The sequence below is a fragment of the Fusarium solani genome (genome assembly GCF_023522795.1).
Source record: "Fusarium solani strain SB1 chromosome Unknown bctg00000004, whole genome shotgun sequence".
NCBI lineage: Eukaryota > Fungi > Ascomycota > Sordariomycetes > Hypocreales > Nectriaceae > Fusarium > Fusarium solani.
The window spans coordinates 3,832,882-3,853,847 of record NW_027072152.1 but is presented as its reverse complement, the minus strand read 5'-3'; the positions used below and the strand labels follow the sequence as shown (position 1 = coordinate 3,853,847).

Sequence of the window (20,966 nt, the reverse complement as noted above, 5' to 3'; positions counted from 1 at the left end):
GCCCATGTAATGGATAGATACGTTTGAAGCATTACCGTAAAATAACCACAATAAGGGACTTGGAATAAAAGATGATTTGTACAAGTCAACTACAAATCCTGACAACAGAGCTTGACTAAGAATATCCTTGACAAAATGTTCCTTGCTTGCGCTCCTCGTTCGAGTCTCACTCTCCGCTGTGGTAGAGACGCACGCCTCGATGTGTCAGACAGGGCACTTGACGGAATTATGGTGCGTGTCTCATCATTCCATCCACATCAATTTGTAGCTCAGGATAACAGTCCAGAGACGCCATGGCATCCATGCTCATACCGTTGAGGTACGCGTCCATGTCAAAATCGTTTGGGCTTGCAGGATCAAGATATGGGAACGCCGGGATGTAACTGTTGATTATGGCTGAGACGGCATTATCAGACAAGGCCTGATCGGGCGGTGCTCGCTGAGCAGGAGTTCGCTTGAGGCCTTTAATGATGATGTGCAGACTACGCTCCAGGAGCGGACATTTTGCCATGCCTCGGTTGAGGGCCCTCAGAAATGTCTGCATGGTTGGATGTGTTGCGCCGTCATTAATCTTGGCATCTTCGAGAACAGCTGATGCACCTGTGTAGATGCAGTAGCCCATGAGGTAGGTGATATTCTCGAAGCCAAAGATCGACTCGAGCATCAGGAGCAGCTTCTCCATACTCTGGGCTGCGCTCATGCATACTTGGTAGTAAGCTGGAGCGGACCAAAACGGCCGATGCGCCAGAATGACAGAGGTGAAGTACAGCAGGCTTTTCACAAGTGTCAGCAACATGTGCGCTAGAATGGGGCAATGCCGAGAGAGGACACCTACTTCTGGGAGATGATGTGTGGGGGTGGGCATATAGTTGGTAAGTATTCTGGGTTATATCGTAGGTGCGCAGGAGACTCGTTCCGCCAAGTATCCAAGCGAGCCTTGATGTCGTTCAGGGACGACTCGGTGATGGCCCTGCTTCGCTTCGAATAAAGCTGGACTATGATGTCGTTGATGATGGCTGAGAGTTTACAAGAGTTTTCAAAGCATGAGACAGCATGGCTTTTCATAATTGGGTACTGGCTGGGTGCCAGTCGAGTCAAAGGTGAAGTATCTTCGTAGTAAGGTGACCAAACTTCAGACTCTGCCGAGTCATCCACTATACAGAAGGTCAGTACACAGACGCTATAGAATCTGCTGCAGAGTGTCTACTAAAGTCAATGGGGCTCTGCGGTAGCTCCGTAACTGCAGGGAGTCTCCCCGTGTAGAGACTGATGGCTCTGCAAAGAAGTCCACATTAGCAAATGTTGGTTTCGTTCCGTGAGCGAGATGAACTCACTTGTCCCAGAAATAACAGCTCCAAAACAACCTCTTTCGAATTTCCAAATCTACGGGATCGAAGCCCTTGAGATCGGCAATATCGGGGCCATTATGCTGCAGGCCAAGATCTGCCGACATCCGAAAGGCCATTCCGCTATACAGCCACGCCTGTGAGATGGCTCCTTGCGCCAGTTCCCGGGCACTCAACTGGAGAAGGGCTTGTATGGTGGGGATAGAGCTGGGCTTTTGTATCTCGTCGCCGAGAAGCAATCGAACACGAGAGAATAGGAGTTGCGCGTGGTTGATGTCGTGGTATTTGGAGGCATGAGCACATAAAACGAGGAGAAGAAGCTCGGAGTAGTAGCGGCCGCCAGTTGTCATGTCACCTGAATGCGACAATAGTTAGTCATGGACGTGGTAGCTTTTATGAAGAAAAGTACGTACGCATGAATGCTGGCCTGTACACCCACATGAACATAGGAGCAACCCAGGTCCAGTGCAGATGAAGCAGCCTCGCAATAACCTGACGAGATAGACCAAGTTGAAGGGCCGCATTTCCCAGGGCAAACTCCTCCCAGATGGTAGATTCTCGAGCGCGTGATACCAAATATGCCCTTACGTCGGTCCTCTTGGACCCGTCGCCACGGCTCAGCGAGTTTGTGGATGGCGAGGCGAGGCCCAGAGGTTCATGCACAGCAGATGTCGGGCCGTAGTAACAGATCTTGCCGTGCTCATCCACGCTGAGATCGATGGCCAATGAGTCTTGAGGGGTGCTGTCGATGGCTTCAGTTGGGTGAGTAGGATCTGGTAGGTCTCGAATGGCCCTGTTGTGTCGTGGGTGACGTATCTGGCACAGCCGGTTCCATTTCATGTCTCGGGGGCAACGGTGCCGTTACAGAAAGGTCTTTGGTCGTGAACGACGAAGCTGGAGCTAGGGCTACTCTCTCGGCAACAGATGCTCTCGTGTGCTGACGATTAACCGATGGGTCGACTTCTTGGAGTCTTTCAATCGTCTCCTCAGCCTCCTGTAGCTTCCGCGCCATGGCGACAACCTGGGAGAGTGGTGGAGGTTTGTCGTAGCGACATTCCACATGGTAGATTTCGCATGTTTTACAGGTTGGTTGACTACCTTCACATCGGACCTGATGGATATCGTGGGACGAGTCAGCAACAATCATCCATATCAACAAAATTCATGATTAGATAAGGCCGGTGGATAAGTGTTACCTTCTTGGCACGACAATTAGCACAGGTCAAGCCTCGATATTTGCGGGACAGACGCGGTTTCTTGGAGCGGTTGGTGGACGCAGGGCCAAGTGCCTGTGCCTCTGATGCTGGTCCACCATTGGTCTCCATTGTTCAGGGACAAGATATGACTGTATCTGTAATCAAGCAGATCTCCAGATAAGCTTGGATCACTTGGAGGAAACGAAAAGATGCCGACGGGGAAATCCGAATCTTGGGAATGTCGCCAACGGCAGGTCGCAGTCTGAACGCGGCGAAACAAGAGACCTTGGTGCTTGCCATGATTGGCTCGGTCAATCTCCGCGCGGCGCATTTCCGCGGCGAATGCGGGGAATGCGGACCAAGGGTCAAACAGGCGAAGAGTGTTGACTTGATGAACAAGGTCGGGAGAAACTATGTAGTAATTGTTTAATATTGATATTAATAACACTTCCCATGTCTAAAACCGACTTCTGTTTCCTCTCATGGACCTGACAAACAGAAAAACCGCCATGAGAGTTCCTTACATCTCCAACCCTCCACCAACCTCTTCCCCTGAAGAGGAGGCCATTGTCGCCGCCATTGAGGCCCGTCGTCACCCTCGTCCTATTCAGCCACTGGACTTGGCACTACTGCATTCCCCTCATGTTGCCGCCGGCTGGAACACGTTTGTAGGCGCCATCCGGACAAAGACTTTGCTAGCTGATGACCTGCGTGAGCTCGCCATCTGTCGCATCGCCGTTGTCAATAGAGCTTGGTATGAGTGGATGCACCATGCCCCGCTGGCTGTCAACAGCGGTGTCACTTCAGAGTCGATGAATGAGATTCTGAAGGAGGCGAGCTTGCTTCGCAGTGAAAGGCCACATGGCTTTACTGAGAAGCAATGGGCTGTTTGTGTTGTGGCGGACGAGATGACGAGGAATGTGCAAGTTGCTGATGAGACCTTTGCCTGGCTCAAGTCTTTTGCCAGTCATCAAGAAGTGGTAGAAGTTGTGGCGACGGTATGTAGAGTCTCTGAGCAACACTTCTCTGAGAGAAGCTTACGGTATTTCATTCAGGTTGCATGTTACAACTGTGTGAGCCGGTTTCTTGTGGCTTTGGATGGTGAGTCTTTCAATTTCTCCCTTGCGTCTTATGCTTGTCTATCATGATGCCCTCGAGACTAAGAATACTTCAATGCAGTGGGAGAAAGAAATAATACTCTTCCAACACCGTTATAGAGAGCAACATATGAGGACCCCAAGCTAGGAATAAACGGTCAATGAATGTAAAAGTACCCCCGAGTCTGCAGTAAACTGTGTTTGCAAAAGCGGGCCTTGACCTTCACGGAAGCCGCTGTTTCGCAACCCAGGCTGTGTTTCTAAATGCTTTCTGGACCAGAGATATGAGTTAATGCCTAACATGTAGAAGTAGCTCACTTTTACTTGGCTCGCGCTATTGCAAGGGGGAAATGTACAAGTCTGGATCCAATGAGGAGTGGCTGCACATGTAGGCAATACTTCTAATATAAGAGTCGATAGAGCGTGGATGTAGTTGTGGTCGCACTTAGTAGAGAACGAATTCTTGTCGCACAATCAACATACAATGAAGCAAACAGCCTTTGGACTAATAAGATCAGGCACAGAAACTTCAACTGTCTCCGTTCTTGGCCAAATCCCATCACGCAGCGGGAATTGAACGGACTAAGCTCCTGGCGCGTCAAGCTGGCCTTGTTTTGCTGCTGTGTAACTTTCCTCGCCACGCACTGCTCCAAGTTCTAAACTAAATAGGTTTAGACATGCCATAGCCTCAATGCAGCTCAGAGTCGCTTTGCAAGAATCTTAGTCGAGCCAGGTCGCTTCGTAAGGTGTGCTGTTGTCAGGATAGTGCAGTGAAGCCACCAGATCGAGGCTGTAGTTCGACGGGGTCCAACCAAGAATGAACATTCAGCCCTCAGAGATATCGCTGAGATACAGGTAGTCCGTGATACCGTCCGGGTTGCTGTTCGTCTCATCTTGCCAGGGAGCGACTCGCAGACCACCAGCAGATCCGAGAGTAACTGGCGCCTCGTAGAATGAGACAGCATTCTCCTGCTTGAGATAGCCAGCGTCATCCAGAGCAAAGGCGGCGACGTATCCGTTTGCCTCGGTGTTATTCCAGCTGCGAGTGCTCGTGAAGAGATACTTGCCATCGCGTGACATCGGGACTGTGTTGCCGCGGAAGGTATAGACGCCCCTCATATCTGTAATCTCTGGTTAAATGGTGCTCAACTGTAGATTTTGACATGATGGCTCGCCATCAGGAATAGCACTGCCTCTTTGGACGTGCTCAAGGTGAGTTTCAAGAATGTCGTATACATCAAGCCATTGGCCTAGACAGATTAGTAAGAATGGTCGCATGAATCCACATGTCTCTGCTCACTGTGCTCGGTCATCTAACACGAATCGAATCAGTGTCTGTCATCGATATAGCTTTCCATGGTTGGGGTCACTTACCACGTAGAGAAGTCTTCCATCTTTGCTGGGAAAAGAGTTTCGCGGCCCATCGCCTTCGGTAGGGCTAAGATTAATCGACAGAGGTGTAGCAGTGCCCTAGAGCAATAGCACCTCGGTTCGGATTAACCCTGTTATCCAGGTATGCCTTCTCGAGTTCTAGTTTCCTGAGACAATAGATTGCTTGACTCGCGAAGGCTTCATTGATTTCCCATCTGTGGATATCCTTCTGTGTCACACCAACGCTCTCGAGCAGCCTTGGGATCGCAATTGCTGGTCCGACGCCCATCTCATCTGGCGAACAACCAACCGTGACTGCAGAAACAAATTTTCCCATGATGTTGCTGCTTAAATCACCCTCTTCTGCGGCACTGCGCCTCATGAGAAGTGTTGCAGCGGCGCCATCTGAGACTTGAGATGAGTTTCCAGCGGTTGAGGTGCCGTCGGCTTTGAAGGCTGGCTTCAACTTTGCCAAACCTTCCAAGCTAGCCTGCGGGCGGATTCCATCGTCTGTGTCCACAGCCACATCTCCAGATCCAGTAGGACTGCTCCTCACAACAGGGACAATCTCAGCCAAGAAGAGACCCGATGACCTCGCTTTTGCTGCCTTCAAATGGCTGTTGACTGAAAAAAGATCCTGATCGTGCCGCGAGATCCCATACCGCTCTGCCACGTTCTCAGAGGTGATACCCATAGGAAGAATGCAATCAAGCGCGTCCTTTGCGGGTGATTCCTTGAGAGCTGGCCAGAGATCAATAGGAATAGCTCGACTGCCGTAATTACGCGTCATGCTTTCCATGCCCGCCCCAATTCCTACCGAGATGGTTCCAGTTCGGATCTGAGAGGCGATAGATGAGATTGCTTCGAGGGAGGAGGAACATGCGCGGTTGACAGTATAGAGAGATGTCGTCGATGGGTAGCCAACATGGTTCATGGCCATGCGCGCCGCCTTGGATCCTCCAAGCTCAGACAGTACTACACCGACTGCGACGTCTTCTATGACAGAAGGTTGGAGACTAGGTAGCTTCTCGACTGTGGCTCGTAGCACAGACGCTAGGAGCTTTTCGGGGAAAGCATTCTTCAGTGGTCCGCGATTTGAACGACATATGGGAGTGCGTAATGAAGATAAAATGACAATGTCGCTGGGCGCCTTGGCCAGTATTGAAGCAATTCCTCTTGGTGGAAACATAGTTGCTGGGATATGATAGGATGGCTGAGGTTGGGCAGTGCAGTGGTATCGTCACTGCCCGATGTCGCGGGAAATTCATCCTTGAGCCACAATTACGAACAGCCTTATCTTAAAAAGTCCCCTCCTCAGGATGTCCCTGCGTCATCTTGTCAGCCAGTGCTGGTTGCAGTTCACCGGTGAGATTCCACGGCCAAATTCCGCGGCTGCCTATGCCGGGACAGTTGAATTTGGACCTTTTGCAAGTTCTAATGCAATAGCATTCAAAGGAAGTATAGTCTGATACCTGGAGCTTGAATCAATGCGTCAATCAAAACATGGGTATAGCCGAAGAGCCGGGTGACTACAGACAACCTGGCCTTGATATAACCTCTGTAAATTCATCAGCCTGCATTGTTCTCATAAATAGGCAACCTTTGCAGCAGTTTTGCATTCTGTCAGTCTAACAGTAAGCAGCAGACATTTCAGATTGATAACTTGACTTTCATTGGACCTGGCTTATTATTCTACTGCTCATCCAAGTTGATCAGCTTCGACCCTGACTAGGTAGCCCACGTTGCTGTTCGTGCATGTATGTGACTACAAAAACCTTCAAGCGGACTTGGTCTTGTTCACTCCCCAAAGATCCAAGGCATTATCCCTGAAGAGTCTCTCTCTCAGCCATTGCTTTCCCTCAGTCAGATCCAGCAGATGAGACACCCAAGGCCTAACATCCAGCCCTTCAAACCGAGTATGGGGCCAGTCAGACCCGAATACCACTCGCTTAGGCGCTTGCTCAAAAAGTTCTAGAGTCACAGGGTCAAGATCCTCCCAGATGTCTGAGTCAACGTGACTGAGACGATACGCGCCCGAGATCTTTACCCATGTCGTTCCTGTTTTCAAGAGTCGCACCAGAGATTCGAACCCTTTGATGTCGTAAGGGTTGATGGGGTCAGATGATTTCGGCAGAATAGGATCGCCGTAGTGGTCGAAGACGACACGCACGCCTAGACTGGGCAGAAAGTCTTCGAGCTCGACGATGCGCTCCATTTTGGTGTAAAGCTGAAGAACCCAGTCAAAAGGCTTGATAAGCTCGACGTACTTTTCAATCTGATCCCTCAGCTCATCGATTGGCGTGTCATCACCATAAGTCACGAGATTGACACGCACGGCGCGAACACCCTCGTAGTTCCACCTGCGAATGTGCTCATGTGAGGTGGTATTTGGGTCGAATAACGCAAGCCCCAATGCGCGTTCATTTCCCACAGCACGGATGGAATCCAACAGCAACGTCAGATCATAGCCGTGTGTTGCCGTCTGGACGAAAAAGACATGATCGCAGCCAATGCTGTTCTCGAAGATGACATTGTCCCAGAGATTATAAACGGATGGCTTGTAGGGAATGTTTTCAACTGGCGGGTAGCGCACTGGATTCATGATGTGAAGATGCGAGTCCCAAGCGCCAGCGGGCATTCGAGGGTCAGCACCGCACGAGATGTTGGTCGCCCTCTTGACGATGGAGAGTGGTGGCGAAGGTGGGATTGATGGGCTCATGGCTGCAGCCTCGGTGATAGTAAAGTATTGGAAGAGGAGATGAATGAGCCAAGGATATTACGCTTTCATGGTACGCAATACAGATATCAGAGATGGTTTACCTGAAGGACCTTGAAAGGATAGGGGTGTAATATATGTCTCACCCACGGACCCAAAGAGCAAAATAGGATCAATTCCTCATTCACCAACAATCCGAGTGTACCGATCGAAGGATTAGGTACTGTTCTCGTTGGCCCGCGTGGTAGTTGGGGGTCATTTATCATGTTCTACATGGGGTTCGGATGCACCTGGCGTGATGAGGACGCACCGCGGGGAATGCCCGAAACATGAAGCATATACAGCCCGACATTTGCGATATGAGACTATAATGAGAGCACTAAATTACTAATAAAATCCACTCCTCAAAACCTGGAGCTGGATATTCCCATCACGGCGACTGTCCGCGGACTTTGGCCGCGGCTGAGATAACGCGGTCCACTTGGTAAGTTTCTTGCAAAGGAGTCCGATACATTCCATATTAATTATTTCCATTACTCAATCGTCCACGGACTATCAGACTTACGCAAGTAAGGTGTCAGGCCTTCAAAGCTATGGTCATACTCAGCCTTAATCCTACCATTCCCGAGAAACGTCCATAGATTACTGTCTAGGTAATCAATATCATAGTGCTCCCACCTTGGATCCTTCAAAGTCTTGAGGAAATGCACTGACTGAGAGAGTTGTTAGCATCCATGTATAATCGACCTTTGCCCAGGGGCATCATCACTCACTGATCCTCCCCACACGCGAACCTTTCCGTCGGCGGTATTGTCCTTGTACCAGCTGCGACACGGCGCAGAAAAAACACTCGTTTCATGCCAGGCGTCAATGTACTCGTTGAGCTGGTCAACGACCCTCTCCCGTACATCCAGTGCTTTGATGCGGTCGCTCTGCATCTTTTTGACAGCGAGGACCACATAGTCAAGTTCTGTTTCGAAACACGGGAGAACGGTGCCATTGGCGAGGTTTCCACGGGGACCGTTCATGACGAAGTAATTGGGAAAGCCGGGGGCTCCTATTCCCAAGTAGCACTTCGGTTCAGGGCTCCAGGCATTCTGGATGCTGATGCCGTTTCTGCCAATGAGAGGGAAATGAGGGGTCCATGCCATGTCGTATCCAGTTGCACAGATAATGACATCTACCTCGTAGGACGCGCCGTCTCGAGTGACGAGTCCTGCACCCGTAACCGAGGTGATTTCCGAAAAATGGCATTGTACGTTGGGCTCGATAAGCGCCTCAAGGTATCCGTCTCCCGGGGTAAGCCGCCTGAGAAGGTGTGAGCCGTGTTTCCACAGTGATAGTTCGACTAGGTGAGAATAGCATACCTGCAGCCGACTGGCCATGACGGGATGAGTTTCTGAGTCAGGACAGGGTCGTTCTTGAGCCTCCGATTCATCTCAGCCACCATGTACTTGTGCGCCATCTCAGACGCTTCGCTGCCTTTGTAAAAGATGGCAAATCCCTCATTGATGGCATACTCGATTCTCTTGCGATAGTTGAGTAAATACTCAGGATCATTGGCCAGCTTCTGAATTTCCTGAGGAGTATAGAAGTACTGTCCAATGGATGGATGAACGGCCTCCTTGTCTTGGATGAACTCACCCTCCTTTTCAGAGGTCAATTCAACAGGAACGCGCGGCATGGGGGCCGTGATCCAAGTGGTGCCCCTCATGAAGCACTCGACTTTTGAAGCGACTGGATAAGAATGGTTAGCAAGGCAAAAGCACATGGTAGCTCCCCGTCCAGGGTTCTCTCACCTTTCTGGACCTGTGGGATGATCTGAATGGCGGAGGATCCATTGCCAAGCACAGCAACACGCTTGTTAGCGTAGTCAACAGAGTCTTCTCGGGTTGTTTAGCGACATTGAGCTTTGGACATGACGTTCATTCTGGTGGAGGGCACTTACGGTCCCAGTCTGCGGAGTGTATCAGAGAACCTTGGAAAGAATGAAGGCCTTCGATATCGGGCCCTGGGTAATTGCTTAGCGCGGTCGAAACAGGATCCAAAGGTGAAGCCAGCTTACATCTGTACTTGTTCAAAAGCCCAGAGCCATTCACGAGGACGTGGCACCAATCGGTAAAAATCTGACCATCATGCTCAACCTCGACTGCCCACTGTCCCTTCTCTTCGTGCCAAGTCGCAGACAGAACCCTGTGCTTCACTTTGATGTACTTGCGAAGCTGGTACTTTTCGCAAAAGTTAACAAAGTAGTCCTGGATCTCAGGCGAATAGGCATAGTACGACTTCCAGAAGGGGTTCGGCTCGAAAGTGTACGTGTAGATGTGAGCAGGGACGTCGCAAGCGCATCCAGGATATCGGTTTTGCAGCCATGTGCCTCCGACCTCGTCGTTCTTTTCGTAGCACACCAGCTCGTAATTGGCAAGCTGTCGCTCAAACTTGTAAGCTGCACATAAGCCCGTCGCGCCGGCTCCGACGTGGATGATGCGCATCTTCCTGGGCTGGGAATGCCATTGCTGTCGAAGCTGGAATGTTGATGCTTCGGCATTTCCCACTTGGCTTGACAGCCTAATCTTTTCAGGAGGCAAAGTCGTCGAAGCCTCTCTCTGGTTGAGGGAAGCCGCAGGGGGCTGCGCCAAGGTTTCTGACGCGCCGGAAGGTTGACTATCAAGTGTCATGTTGTCAAAGCTCGGTTGCGTGAACTGTTTGCCGCAGCAATAGGACTTGGACACAGAACTTGGTTCAGTGACCGCAACTATGCAACTAGCGGAAAGCCGAATCGTAAAACAAATAACTCGGGCGTTTGTAACAAGACTGTGTGATGAATCCAGAGCTGTTGTGCATGTCTGTTGTCTCACATTAGAGCCCAATCATGAAAGGTTTTTGGGTATTTATTCTCTCGTTATGAGCGCCTTCATGAATCTCTCCAAGACGAGTCAAAGCCAAATTGTCAGCTGAATGCCAGTATCGGAGAAGGGTTGCCCAGGGAGTTGTCAGCGGGGCGGAGTCAGTCTGGCGGAGTCAGCTTGACGGAGTCAAGCTTCTCAACGAAGCTTTCCCACCTTTCCAGCTGGTAGAGCCACAGAGGCGAGTTGCATTTTCAGTCTCTCATCATACCCAGTCTCTTGCGTTTGCATGTAGAGTTGATCACTAAAAATCCTCCTATCACTTCGCCCGCGGACAGCACTACCACACCATCCTTTCTGGACATCAAACATGACGATGCATCAGGATTCTATCAGCTCGCCCAAGATTACCAATGGCCCAGGCCACAGCACGCCATACGCGTGCTACCTCCATGCCATGGCCTGGGTTTTACGGAGAGCTGTCGCATACATGACTGGCAGCGGCGAACTCTTCGACAAGCTCACAACAGTTACGACTCCCGGCCTAGGTGAGGGCAGGGTCAACATCTCGGTCTGCATTCCTCGCCTTGAGGGCACCACTCAAAGCTTGCATCCCCTCGTCTTGGTCGCTGAGGGAGGTGGCTTCATTTTGGGTCAACCTTCTGATGGAGAACACATCGACAGGTCACTGTGCGACAAGGTTTGTTTACTTGCTGATACCACCGCGGTTGAGCGATTTCGTTCACAACCAAATCAGTGCTAATTGAGATCGGGGTCAGGTGGGGGCAGTCATCATATCGGTCGACTACGCCAAGGCGCCGCGATACCCTTATCCGCACGCACTGCTCCAGCTCTATGAAGTTCTCAAATGGGCTCTGAGCCCGACCACCAAGGAAGCACTTAACGTCACCATTGACCCATCACGAGTCGCGATCATGGGAAACTCTGCCGGTGGTAACCTAACGGCCAGTCTGTCGTTGCTTCTGTCGTTCACTTCCGGGCCATGCGCTGAGTTCCGGAGTGCACTCCCCTCGAATTTCCACCAAGTCCTCCAGGTTCTAATCTACCCGAGCGTCGACCTCAACCGCAGCTATGACGAACGTCTGGGTGATTGTGACCAAGAGACTCAAGCTTCAAGCTTGCCCTCGTGGGCAGCGACAACGATGGAGGCATCATACCTGCCTCCCTATATCGACAAGTCTCAAGTGTTTGTCTCGCCATTGATGGCTGAGGGTTCTCTGCTTAGATCTCTTCAACCTCCTTCGGCGATTGTGATGGTTGCAGGGAAGGATTGTTTGAAATTGGAAGCTGAGAAGTATGTTGAAAACCTCAAGATGGCTGGCGTCAGTGTGACCAAGCACGAATATCCTGCAGCGATTCACGGATTCAGTCATTACAAAGAGAATAACAAGGGCTTCCGGAAGGAGGACGTGGAGGACTGCTGGGAACACATAGCCCACGCTCTTCAAGTGAGCTTCTGCACAGACAAGGCTTCGGCTTGATGATGAACGCCAACTTTGTTCGAGATAACAGTTTTCCCATCCCAGCGTCAAGCATACTCAAGGTGGAAGATGTGAGACTCGGCTCCGTCAGCAGCATACACTCCGTCTTTCTGAGCATCCTCTTCCTTCTCATACCCTAACAGTGAGCACCACCATGTGTCCTGGTCAACGTCGACAGAATACCCCCCTCTAACCTGCTTTGCGCTGCCTTTACCACTAGCTAGCTCTTTAGCACGCTGTTTCTGTTTTCCTTCCTCACCATCATCCCAGACCGCGACCCTGACAACTGACAGGTCGCGATCAAGCATTCCCTCGCCACCAAAGTCATAGTGCATCACCAACGGCCGTCCCGGTTGGAAAAGCGTAGAGATGGCGTCGATGACAGGCGGGAAACCCTGTGTCTTCCAGAACTCCCAGTGGTCTTGAATCTTGTCCCAGTCGAGCATCCATACAAAGGTAGCCGGGTCATTGGTTGAGAAGCCCCATGAGATTTTGCGGATCCCACGCGCATGGGGCGATCCAGGCTTGCATTGAGCGACGGCGTTCGCCTGAAATTTGGCCGTGACAGCGGCATGATCGTTTGCGAACTCGGGGAGAAGCTTGAAGATACAAATTTCGGTGAGAGGCCTGTTTTTGGCACTTTCATCCGTGCGAGCATCGAGCTGCGCCGCGAGGGCAGTCATCTGCTCAATAGTAGCCATTGGGGAAAGGAGTCAATGGATTATAGAAGTAGAGGGAAGAAAGTAGCTCTCGCTTTGAGCTTGCTAGTGGACCTGAAGAGTCAAGAACGCAAAGTGAAGAGGAAGTCATCAATTTCTGCAGCTCGATTATGTCTAGTTCTAATACCCTGCGCGTCGACTGTGTTGGGTAGCTCCCCTGGCTTGTAAGCGAGAATAAGACGAGTCAGAACTCCTGACATAGCTCCTCGGCCCCGCCTTTGTCATTTCGTCACATGTCACATACTACCGTCAGTTTCAAGTAAGTACGGCACCTGAAGGTGTGGCTAGCATTCAAAGCAAGCCAGAGCTCATCAGTGTGCGCTCAACGTAGTCAGGCGGCTCTGCTTGAATAGACTGGCAAACCCGTGCACAAGTGCTTCAGAAGGTGGTTGAGAAGTTCTTTCGTATATCGTAAACCCGAGCTGACATTGGCAATGATGTTATTGTCTAACCTAACCCGCAATTTTCAAATTGCTTATGCTTCCCTTTGAAGCTCTTGTCCACTTTCCAAAACTCCAATTTACACGACTGATGTTCAATGACTGCAAAAACATCCGTGCTACCAATAAGCTCCCCCGTGACGCTCGCTCCCGGAACCCAGTTTCTGCTCATGTGTAGCATCAGCTCCATTCCTATGTACTCAGGATCGGTGCTGGCCGAGTCTCGAATCAATGCCCGCCGGATGTCAGGCCTATAGATGCTCATGAGTAATCACACAGATGATTTGACATGAAGTGGAACCTACCAAGCAAACATCCCAATGCATGGCCGATGTGGAATGCGTCTTTCCAGGTCTGTAGGTCTCATAAACTCGGGGATTCGGAAGAAATCCACACGAGTCCCAAGAACATACCACTAACACTAGTAAGTACAAGACTCACCTAGAGGGGCTACCGTGTAACATACCCTTAGGAGGACATACTGAATCCAGAATATCGATAGCAAAAGATGGAGTGGCATTGGGCCATACGAACAAATGTGGTGATAGAGGCGAGATGCGAGGACGTCGGTTGACTGAGCGGACAGGACATTCCTCAAACTCGGTTCCTCGACTGGAAACAGGCCGCACCGATATTGGAGCCGGGCTTCGTTGACCATCTTCATTATGATGCTATCCCACGCGCCCATATCGTTAGAGACTTTAGGCATCGAGAGGTGCACTGGTAGGCTGTTCCATGAGCTGGTGTGAGCTCGCTGTTCGGCAGCCAAGGGGCTAGGTCTGATGATGGAGGCTGGCAACACGTCCAGGCTGACAGCTGTCCCGTCTAAAATGCTTGCAATGCAACGCTCCATGCTATCTTGACGACCGTCCACCTCAAGCGTGGGCATGTCAGCAGCAGCCTTGTCGACTTGAGCCAGGTCAACCTCGTCCACGGATGCGACTGGAAAGCAATCCGAGAGATCAAAGAAGTCCAACTCCCGAGTCGGGACAGGATCGGGTATTTCCAACACAGCGGCACACGGTGTTCGGTGGGGACCCTGATCGAGAGAAGACAACGGCGGATCGCACAGAGCTTGTGGTTGTTCCGCAAATGTCGAAATGATGTCGTCCGGAGGAGGGGTCTGTTGCACCGTCAGGGGCGCACAGGGCCCATCAGCGCCTTCATGGCGCTCACTTTCCAGATCAGCGTCCTTGGAGTCTAGTTTCTGCTCGCTCACGGAGCTAGCAAGGCCGGCGATGCGTAGAATCGTAGCCTCGAGTTGCTTGCATCTAGCCCGGAGTCTTTCTTGTTCCTCTAGCAATGTACTAACTTGACCGTTGTTGGACTGGGCAAGGCTGGCCTTCAAGGTCTCGATCGTGCCCTCGAGTTGGCGGATGTAGGTTCGCTGACGCTCACGGTGCTGTCGTTGGGATTTGCGATCGGTGGCACGTTTTCTTGCTCGGCGGAGTTCATCCTGGAGTGGTTCTTGGACTTCTGGTGCACTGTCGAGGTCGCCATTGCTGGTGCTGGCTGAGACGTTCTGCGGTGCCATGGGAGCTGTCTATGAGGTCTGGGCGACGCAAGCAGGACCGCGCAGGGGGAAAATGGCATGGGAAGACGATCACCACGTACCCTTTCACGGTTGGCTAAATACTGTAACACTACATGGCGCTCGGCCATGATGGATGCGGGGAAAACCTGGGGTATGGGGTCAGTGGCTGCGGATGTGCCTCGCCTAATCGAACCGTCGTCGGTCCCATGCCGAATCAAACCTGTTACATACGGGAGGCTGGCTCGGGTTCTCTTAGAATACGAAGAACGAGGGAGCTCGTAATTGACGCCGGGACCACGGAAGATCCATCCGCACGAGATCCCCGCCAATCACCCCGTTGAATCTTCTTACTGGCACTCAAGGCCACTATGTTGGCGTTGGGATATGATGGTATGATGTATTGATATTATGTTTTTTGATAGACCTAGTTAAAGCCCAGCCCTAAATGGGATAACTACGCCAGAAGATAACTAGAGGGGCACTCTCGCAATCAACAATCACCACCAAAGCCATTGGCAACTCTCTCGGCAACAATCTGCCTAATCGCCCTAACAATGGGCTCGAAAGTCCTCTCGGGCTCCCTAACAGAAGGCGTGTCCATATTATTATGACAGATTGCCACTGCAATCCCGTCTCGAAGGTCCGCCCAGGCAATCGAGCCCCCTGCTCCAGGGCTGTATACAATATCCTGGTGGTCGCCCACCAAAGGATCCGAGGCCCCGGCCTCACCACCGAGCCAGAACCCCGCTGCCCCGAACCAGACTGGAATTGGAAGTACCTTGTCCGGATCAGACGCACCCTTTCGGGGGCGCACTAGGCCAGCCGCTCGCTCAGGCGTCATTAGACGGACGCCATCCAGGGCGCCACCCTCGGCAATGAGGGCAAAGATGCGTGCAACGCTCTTGGCGGTCGTGATGGCACCTGCACCTGGATCTACCGCCTGCTGAATTGCGCGTTGGTTGTGCACCTTGCCCGAGGGAAACACGCCAGCAGGGTTAACGCCGTATGTATCGTCCATTCCAAAGCTGTCCCCTCCGTACAGCGTGGCAACCCGGTCAAGATCGTCGTCTGCTACCCCGAGATGAAAATCCGAGATTCCCAAGGGTCTGCAGATCTCCTCCTCCACAAACACGTTGAATGGCCTATGCCTCGGGTCTGTTCGCCGCACAATCTCTCCCACGATCCATCCCCAGACAAGCACGTGGTAAGCATTATGCTTCCCAGGCTCGAAGATGGGCTCTTGCTCAGCGATGCGTGCAATCATCCAGTCCCAGTCCGCCATCTGCGCAGGCGTTGTCGCTGGCATCTGTGGGATTCCCGCGCGATGCGAGAGGACGTCCTCTACCGTGATGGATTCCTTTCCATGGGCGGCAAACTCTGGCCAGTAGCGACTGACGGGCGCGTCGGTGGTCAGGAGGCCCCGCTCGGCCTGGATGTGGACAGCCAGGGCTGTAATGCCCTTGGTGACAGAGAAGACTGGGAAAAGAGTGTTGGCATCAACTGGTCGCTTGGTGTCCGTGTTCATGATGCCGGCAGTAGCATCCGCAATCAGCTCGCCGCGGTGGTAAGCAGCGACTGAGATGCCAATCTCGCCGAGCTCCAGGGAGCGTTCCAGGGCTTGCTGGATGAGGGCTTGGTGACTGGACTTCTCCATACTTAATCTGTCGGCGGTTGTCTTCTGGTGATTAAAGTGTTGTACTGAACCATTACTCTACTCGTATCACACCGGCGAACTCGAGCCATTTCATGAGGAATATCTAGAACTACCCCTCTTTCACTGACAAGTCTGGACTGACTCACCCCCCTGTCTACTGACTCCCAAACGACTTGAGCGCTTTCCCGGGCATGAGATTACCTTGCCTTCAGTCGTCTCAGTCACTTCTATTTTGTTCCTCTCCCCTTCATCTTATGACAACTCTCATTCCAAGTGAGCTCACGCTTTGTTCCAGAACCTACTACCTCTTCTCTTCACAATGGCTTTTACAGTTATCCTCTTCGCATATCGCAAGCCAGGGATGACGCCTGCAGCTTTCCGTGCTCACTATGAAAACATTCACGTACCGCTCATGAAAGAGCTTGGCGGCAGCCTCTTCCCCGTGAGCCATACGCGACGATACATCTCTCAGGTCCAAGTTGGTTCTGAGGATGAGGCTCAGCGGTACCTACCTGAAGTAATGAGCGGTTCACCATCCGACCTCAGCTACGATGCAATCACGGAGATGTCCTTTGACAGCAAGGAAGCTTTCGTGAAATTTTCCGAACTGCTAGCTGAACCTCACATCGCGCCCAAGGTTGCGGAAGATTGTGCTGCGTTTCTGGATGTCTCGCGAGTCCCATTGGTCGTGGTTATCGGGGAGAGGTGCGAGACTCGCCGTGACTCCTGTGTTTCTGGAGGATAAGAGCCTAGCTTAACTAAGGCGCTGCGATGGTGGCTTCCGGATGGCAACGAAACCCTACATCTGTATTAGGCTTGGTGCGAGGAGTCTTCTTTCATGCTTCACGAGGGGCTGCTTGTTCGGGACAGGGGAAAGCGAGTCAGCTCAGCTTTGTCAGGTGCCGGTGGGTGGGGGCTGTCTTGTCATTGAGTAACAATGCCACGGTTAGAGTATCCTGTGTTTGCATAAATCTTCATCTGCTGCTTCTCTCTGCTGTCTCTGCAAACCGGGCTTTTACCCTCTGAGATCAAGCTGTGGACATGAATATCACCAACTCCGAAAAGAAGCTGGCCGGCGGCGTAGCCGTCATCACTGGCGCTGGTGCTGGCATCGGGTCTGCTTTCGCCCTTCGCGCTGCTGAACTAGGCATGACTGTCGTCGTGACTGATGTCTCTGCACCGCGCGCCGAGGCTGTGGCCCAATCTATCAGAGAAAAGGGTGGCAAGGCTGAACACAAGGCCGTCGATGTCTCGGTGTCGTCGGAACTCGAGGCACTGGCAGAAGATGTTTTCGCTCGCCATGGCAACGTCCGTTTACTCATCAATAACGCTGGCATCGAAACCCTCGGCTTCTCATGGGAGATTCCTGCCTCACGCTGGGACGCCACTCTCGACATAAACGTCAAGGGCGTCATTAATGGAGTCAGAGCTTTTGCTCAACGCATGATCGACCAAGGCGAGGAGTGCTGGATCGCCAACCTTGCAAGCATTGGGGCCTTTAGTGTATTCCCAACCCAAACCGCCTACATTGTCACCAAGCACGCGGTTCAGGCTTTCTCTGAGGGCCTTTTTCTGGAAATGCAGCTCAAGCAAACCTCGGTTAACGTGTGCTCGGTTATCCCAGGTATGCTCAAGACGAGCATCTTTGACGCTGAGCCCGGGGCGGGAGAGCCCGCCAGTGCTAAAAGCTATCGACAAATGATGCATTCGGCGATGCACACTTATGGCATGGATCTCAACGAGGGGGTTAAAGTTATGATGCGTCATATCGCTGAGGGCAAGTTCTGGGTTTCGTCGCAACCGGAGATGACGGCCCAGGCGGTTGGACGACGCGTGGAGTTCCTGAAGGATCAACAAGATCCAACGATCGCTGAGGATTCGAAGTATTTGTTGGGACTTTGAGATAGTAGTACTACTACGATTCCAGTGGCTTTGAAATCGAGTTGTCAGTAGGCGTGAGATTGATCACGTTATTCTCAGTGACGCCTCCACCGTGCACAATATCAAGTAATGTGTTCTTAGTTATAGTTGAAGCCCGGCCCTCGATGGGATAACTGAGGCAGAAGGCCGTGCACAATATCAAAGAACACAATAATAGACACTGACAGTATCAAAACCCAATGCTGTAAAACACTGTATGAGATGAATCATAATATTTGAAAATGGAATAGGCGTCAATAAGCATTCTGGGTGCGCCTCGCCAGGTGGCTGAACTACTTGTCCTCCATTTACCAGCGTGCTTGTTTGGTCCTTGACTGCTGGTGAGGCATATGCAATTCTGATTTACCCAACAAATATTGTTCACTCAACCACTCCAGACTTTGAATAGCACTTCCAACGTTGTGTCTGGGATGGCCATGGTTCCAAGGAACCAGGGCTGCGGTGACGTCCCGGGAGCCAGCTTGAGGTCATACTTGAGCAGCAAAATGGCAAAAAGGATCTTCATCTCATGAACTGCCAAGAACCGTCCTGGGCTAAACCATTTAGGACATGATTAGCAAACAGACCTCCATTGAAGACGATTATTGGGTGAAGGAGCCTACCAAGGATGCCTTCCGTGGCCGAAGAGGAAATAGTTGGTGGTGGTGGCGACGGGAGTCTTTTCCTTGGTACCAGAATACTCTGGACGACAGAAGCGAAAGCCATCAAAAACATCCGGGTCCTTGTATACTTCCGGATCACGATGCAAGATCAGACTCGGAGCGCCCACCTTTGCACCAGGCGGGATGACAGTGCCATCTGAGAATCTGAACTCCTGTCGAGCATTTCGCTGCAGTGCCACTACGAAGAGAGACTGTTAGTCGAGGCATCCTTGACACTGGCAGCATTCGGTCAGGATGGCAAGACTCACTCAGACCAGCAATGTTGAAGCGGCCAGATTCTCTCAGGAAGCTTTCCAGTTTGGGAAGCCTCTGGAGTGTGCCATATGTGAGTTCGCCGTCCTCAAGATTCTCAATCACCTCTCGCCGTAGTGGCTCGAGGTACTTCTCGTGCTGTGCGGCAAGGGTATAGAGGGCGGCTGTCACGGTCTCAAAGCAAAGGAAGGTCAGTGTCATTCTCCATCTGCTTAAGCAGAAGCGTCATGTCAAAGTTGCCTACCATGGTTGTGGTATGAATCGACGCAACGTTTAGCGCCATAACCCTCTCAGCGATCATGGGACCGTTTCTTTCGACTGGGGGAGCCGCGTCAACCAGCCACTGGACGAGGTCTTCAGGCTTGTTGCCATTCTCATCTAGCTTTCCTTCCAGTCGGTCTTCAATGTACCTCCGGAGGAACTTGTAGCCGTTTCGTCGATGCTTCATGACCGGAAGGAACTGCACCAAGATTCTGAAGCCGGTGTGAGCATTGTGAGGCCAAGTACCCGGAAGGGAAGTGAGGCGTACGGTTTGATCCAATCTGGAAAAATACGAAGGACCTCGGCGGATATGACCACAGCTTGGGCATAATCAGCAGCATTTTGTAGGAACTCCTCATTCCGACCTAGGCATACATAAGCGTTACTTTCAGACATCATTATGGGCCTGTGACCTACAGAACTCGGTTCCAACATAAATCCGGTTGCTGATTCTTCCGATTGTCAGAGCAATTGCCTGATACAAGGCGATCGGCGTATATTCTAGAGGTAGCTTTGATAAGCGTGAGCCCAGGACGACACGCTGTGCTTACCTGGAGGAGAGCCAATGTATTGGTCAATTGCCAGTGTTGCTTCTTCCAGCATCATCGGCGTCTTGGTGGGAATGCCCTTAGTTATCGGCCCGCGAACAACGCTTGTGTGGTATGTCCTGTGACCGACGCCATATCCCATGGTCAGAGGTATTTGCTGTTGCTGTATGGAGACTGGTTAGCCGTGGGTTTCGAATTCACGAGTGAGCATACATCATTTGCACCGTCCTGCATGTTCAAAACCGTGTCTGCAGCCTTGATGTATTCGGCCACCTTGTGCCGGTCTGTGACGAGGACATACTCTCCCTGGATCGTAGCGATGCGAAAGAGCCCGTTTTTCGATTTTCTCTGGCTTTCGCGTACAAAGTCAACAGGGTTTTGCATGAATTTAATTGCTGCGATCCACGGGCCGACAAAGGGGATGGGCAGGAACCCACGCGATAGCACCTTGGGCTAAGAGGGTCGATGTCAGTCTACCAATTGTGCGAATAATTGTTTCTGTGGCCATGGGAGACATACAGTCCTCTTGTAGTACCCAATCCTATTAAGGATGAGATAGACGGTCAATACGACCATAATTGCCTGCAAGGTTGACACCGAGTCGGCGCGAGAGATAATCCAAGAAGCAAGGGGCAAAGCCCCTGCCTCGCTGGTGAGATTGGTTACCATTGTCGTTGCTAATATCGGTCGGCAGAGTTAAAAAGCAGTGTAGTAGCAAAGCGGATGTGCAGAGCAATTGAAAGAGCGAGGGTATATAATCAGAGGGATATGTCCGAAATATGGAGGTAGATGGAGTTGCGCGATGTCAGCTTGCTTGACTCAGCGCGATACCCGGGCCCAACACTGTTGTCCAAGGCCTTGGTTCTTTTCGTGATAAAATC

At 51.6% G+C, this 20,966-nt stretch overlaps 11 protein-coding genes across 11 annotated transcripts; 4 read left to right on the top strand and 7 right to left on the bottom strand.

Annotated features, from left to right (window-relative positions):
• Nucleotides 1–226: 226 nt before the first annotated feature.
• Nucleotides 227–2,358, bottom strand: MRS44_008330 (uncharacterized protein; the record flags this gene model as incomplete). Its single annotated transcript, XM_065620871.1, has 6 exons — nt 227–773; nt 836–1,154; nt 1,208–1,275; nt 1,335–1,701; nt 1,760–2,162; nt 2,212–2,358. 6 exons carry the CDS (start codon nt 2,356–2,358, stop codon nt 227–229), a joined length of 1,851 nt encoding a protein of 616 aa, XP_065476943.1.
• A 693-nt stretch (nt 2,359–3,051) lies between these two features.
• On the top strand, nt 3,052–3,804 carry MRS44_008329 (uncharacterized protein; the record flags this gene model as incomplete). The annotated part of the gene is made up of 2 exons (XM_065620870.1): nt 3,052–3,540; nt 3,760–3,804. The coding sequence occupies 2 exons, from the start codon at nt 3,052–3,054 to the stop codon at nt 3,802–3,804; spliced, it is 534 nt and encodes a 177-aa protein (XP_065476942.1).
• A 660-nt stretch (nt 3,805–4,464) lies between these two features.
• MRS44_008328 (uncharacterized protein) lies at nt 4,465–6,199 on the bottom strand (the record flags this gene model as incomplete). Its single annotated transcript, XM_046278467.2, has 4 exons — nt 4,465–4,760; nt 4,803–4,889; nt 5,014–5,077; nt 5,141–6,199. The coding sequence occupies 4 exons, from the start codon at nt 6,197–6,199 to the stop codon at nt 4,465–4,467; spliced, it is 1,506 nt and encodes a 501-aa protein (XP_046133643.2).
• Nucleotides 6,200–6,787: 588 nt separating this feature from the next.
• Nucleotides 6,788–7,729, bottom strand: MRS44_008327 (uncharacterized protein; the record flags this gene model as incomplete). The annotated part of the gene is made up of 1 exon (XM_046278468.1): nt 6,788–7,729. The coding sequence occupies one exon, from the start codon at nt 7,727–7,729 to the stop codon at nt 6,788–6,790; it is 942 nt and encodes a 313-aa protein (XP_046133644.1).
• Nucleotides 7,730–8,259: 530 nt separating this feature from the next.
• MRS44_008326 (uncharacterized protein) lies at nt 8,260–10,404 on the bottom strand (the record flags this gene model as incomplete). The annotated part of the gene is made up of 6 exons (XM_065620869.1): nt 8,260–8,439; nt 8,500–9,034; nt 9,094–9,463; nt 9,526–9,612; nt 9,675–9,737; nt 9,792–10,404. The coding sequence occupies 6 exons, from the start codon at nt 10,402–10,404 to the stop codon at nt 8,260–8,262; spliced, it is 1,848 nt and encodes a 615-aa protein (XP_065476941.1).
• Nucleotides 10,405–10,942: 538 nt separating this feature from the next.
• On the top strand, nt 10,943–12,074 carry MRS44_008325 (uncharacterized protein; the record flags this gene model as incomplete). Its single annotated transcript, XM_046281025.1, has 2 exons — nt 10,943–11,272; nt 11,352–12,074. 2 exons carry the CDS (start codon nt 10,943–10,945, stop codon nt 12,072–12,074), a joined length of 1,053 nt encoding a protein of 350 aa, XP_046133646.1.
• A 47-nt stretch (nt 12,075–12,121) lies between these two features.
• On the bottom strand, nt 12,122–14,767 carry MRS44_008324 (uncharacterized protein; the record flags this gene model as incomplete). The annotated part of the gene is made up of 4 exons (XM_046269050.2): nt 12,122–12,757; nt 13,337–13,484; nt 13,539–13,648; nt 13,700–14,767. The coding sequence occupies 4 exons, from the start codon at nt 14,765–14,767 to the stop codon at nt 12,122–12,124; spliced, it is 1,962 nt and encodes a 653-aa protein (XP_046133648.2).
• Nucleotides 14,768–15,257: 490 nt separating this feature from the next.
• Nucleotides 15,258–16,421, bottom strand: MRS44_008323 (uncharacterized protein; the record flags this gene model as incomplete). The annotated part of the gene is made up of 1 exon (XM_046272694.2): nt 15,258–16,421. One exon carries the CDS (start codon nt 16,419–16,421, stop codon nt 15,258–15,260), a length of 1,164 nt encoding a protein of 387 aa, XP_046133649.1.
• A 319-nt stretch (nt 16,422–16,740) lies between these two features.
• MRS44_008322 (uncharacterized protein) lies at nt 16,741–17,166 on the top strand (the record flags this gene model as incomplete). Its single annotated transcript, XM_046284009.2, has 1 exon — nt 16,741–17,166. The coding sequence occupies one exon, from the start codon at nt 16,741–16,743 to the stop codon at nt 17,164–17,166; it is 426 nt and encodes a 141-aa protein (XP_046133650.1).
• A 296-nt stretch (nt 17,167–17,462) lies between these two features.
• MRS44_008321 (uncharacterized protein) lies at nt 17,463–18,323 on the top strand (the record flags this gene model as incomplete). Its single annotated transcript, XM_046270860.2, has 1 exon — nt 17,463–18,323. The coding sequence occupies one exon, from the start codon at nt 17,463–17,465 to the stop codon at nt 18,321–18,323; it is 861 nt and encodes a 286-aa protein (XP_046133651.2).
• A 403-nt stretch (nt 18,324–18,726) lies between these two features.
• MRS44_008320 (uncharacterized protein) lies at nt 18,727–20,754 on the bottom strand (the record flags this gene model as incomplete). The annotated part of the gene is made up of 9 exons (XM_065620868.1): nt 18,727–18,895; nt 18,965–19,202; nt 19,273–19,414; nt 19,521–19,749; nt 19,806–19,902; nt 19,955–20,038; nt 20,089–20,248; nt 20,299–20,538; nt 20,605–20,754. The coding sequence occupies 9 exons, from the start codon at nt 20,752–20,754 to the stop codon at nt 18,727–18,729; spliced, it is 1,509 nt and encodes a 502-aa protein (XP_065476940.1).
• Nucleotides 20,755–20,966: the final 212 nt, after the last annotated feature.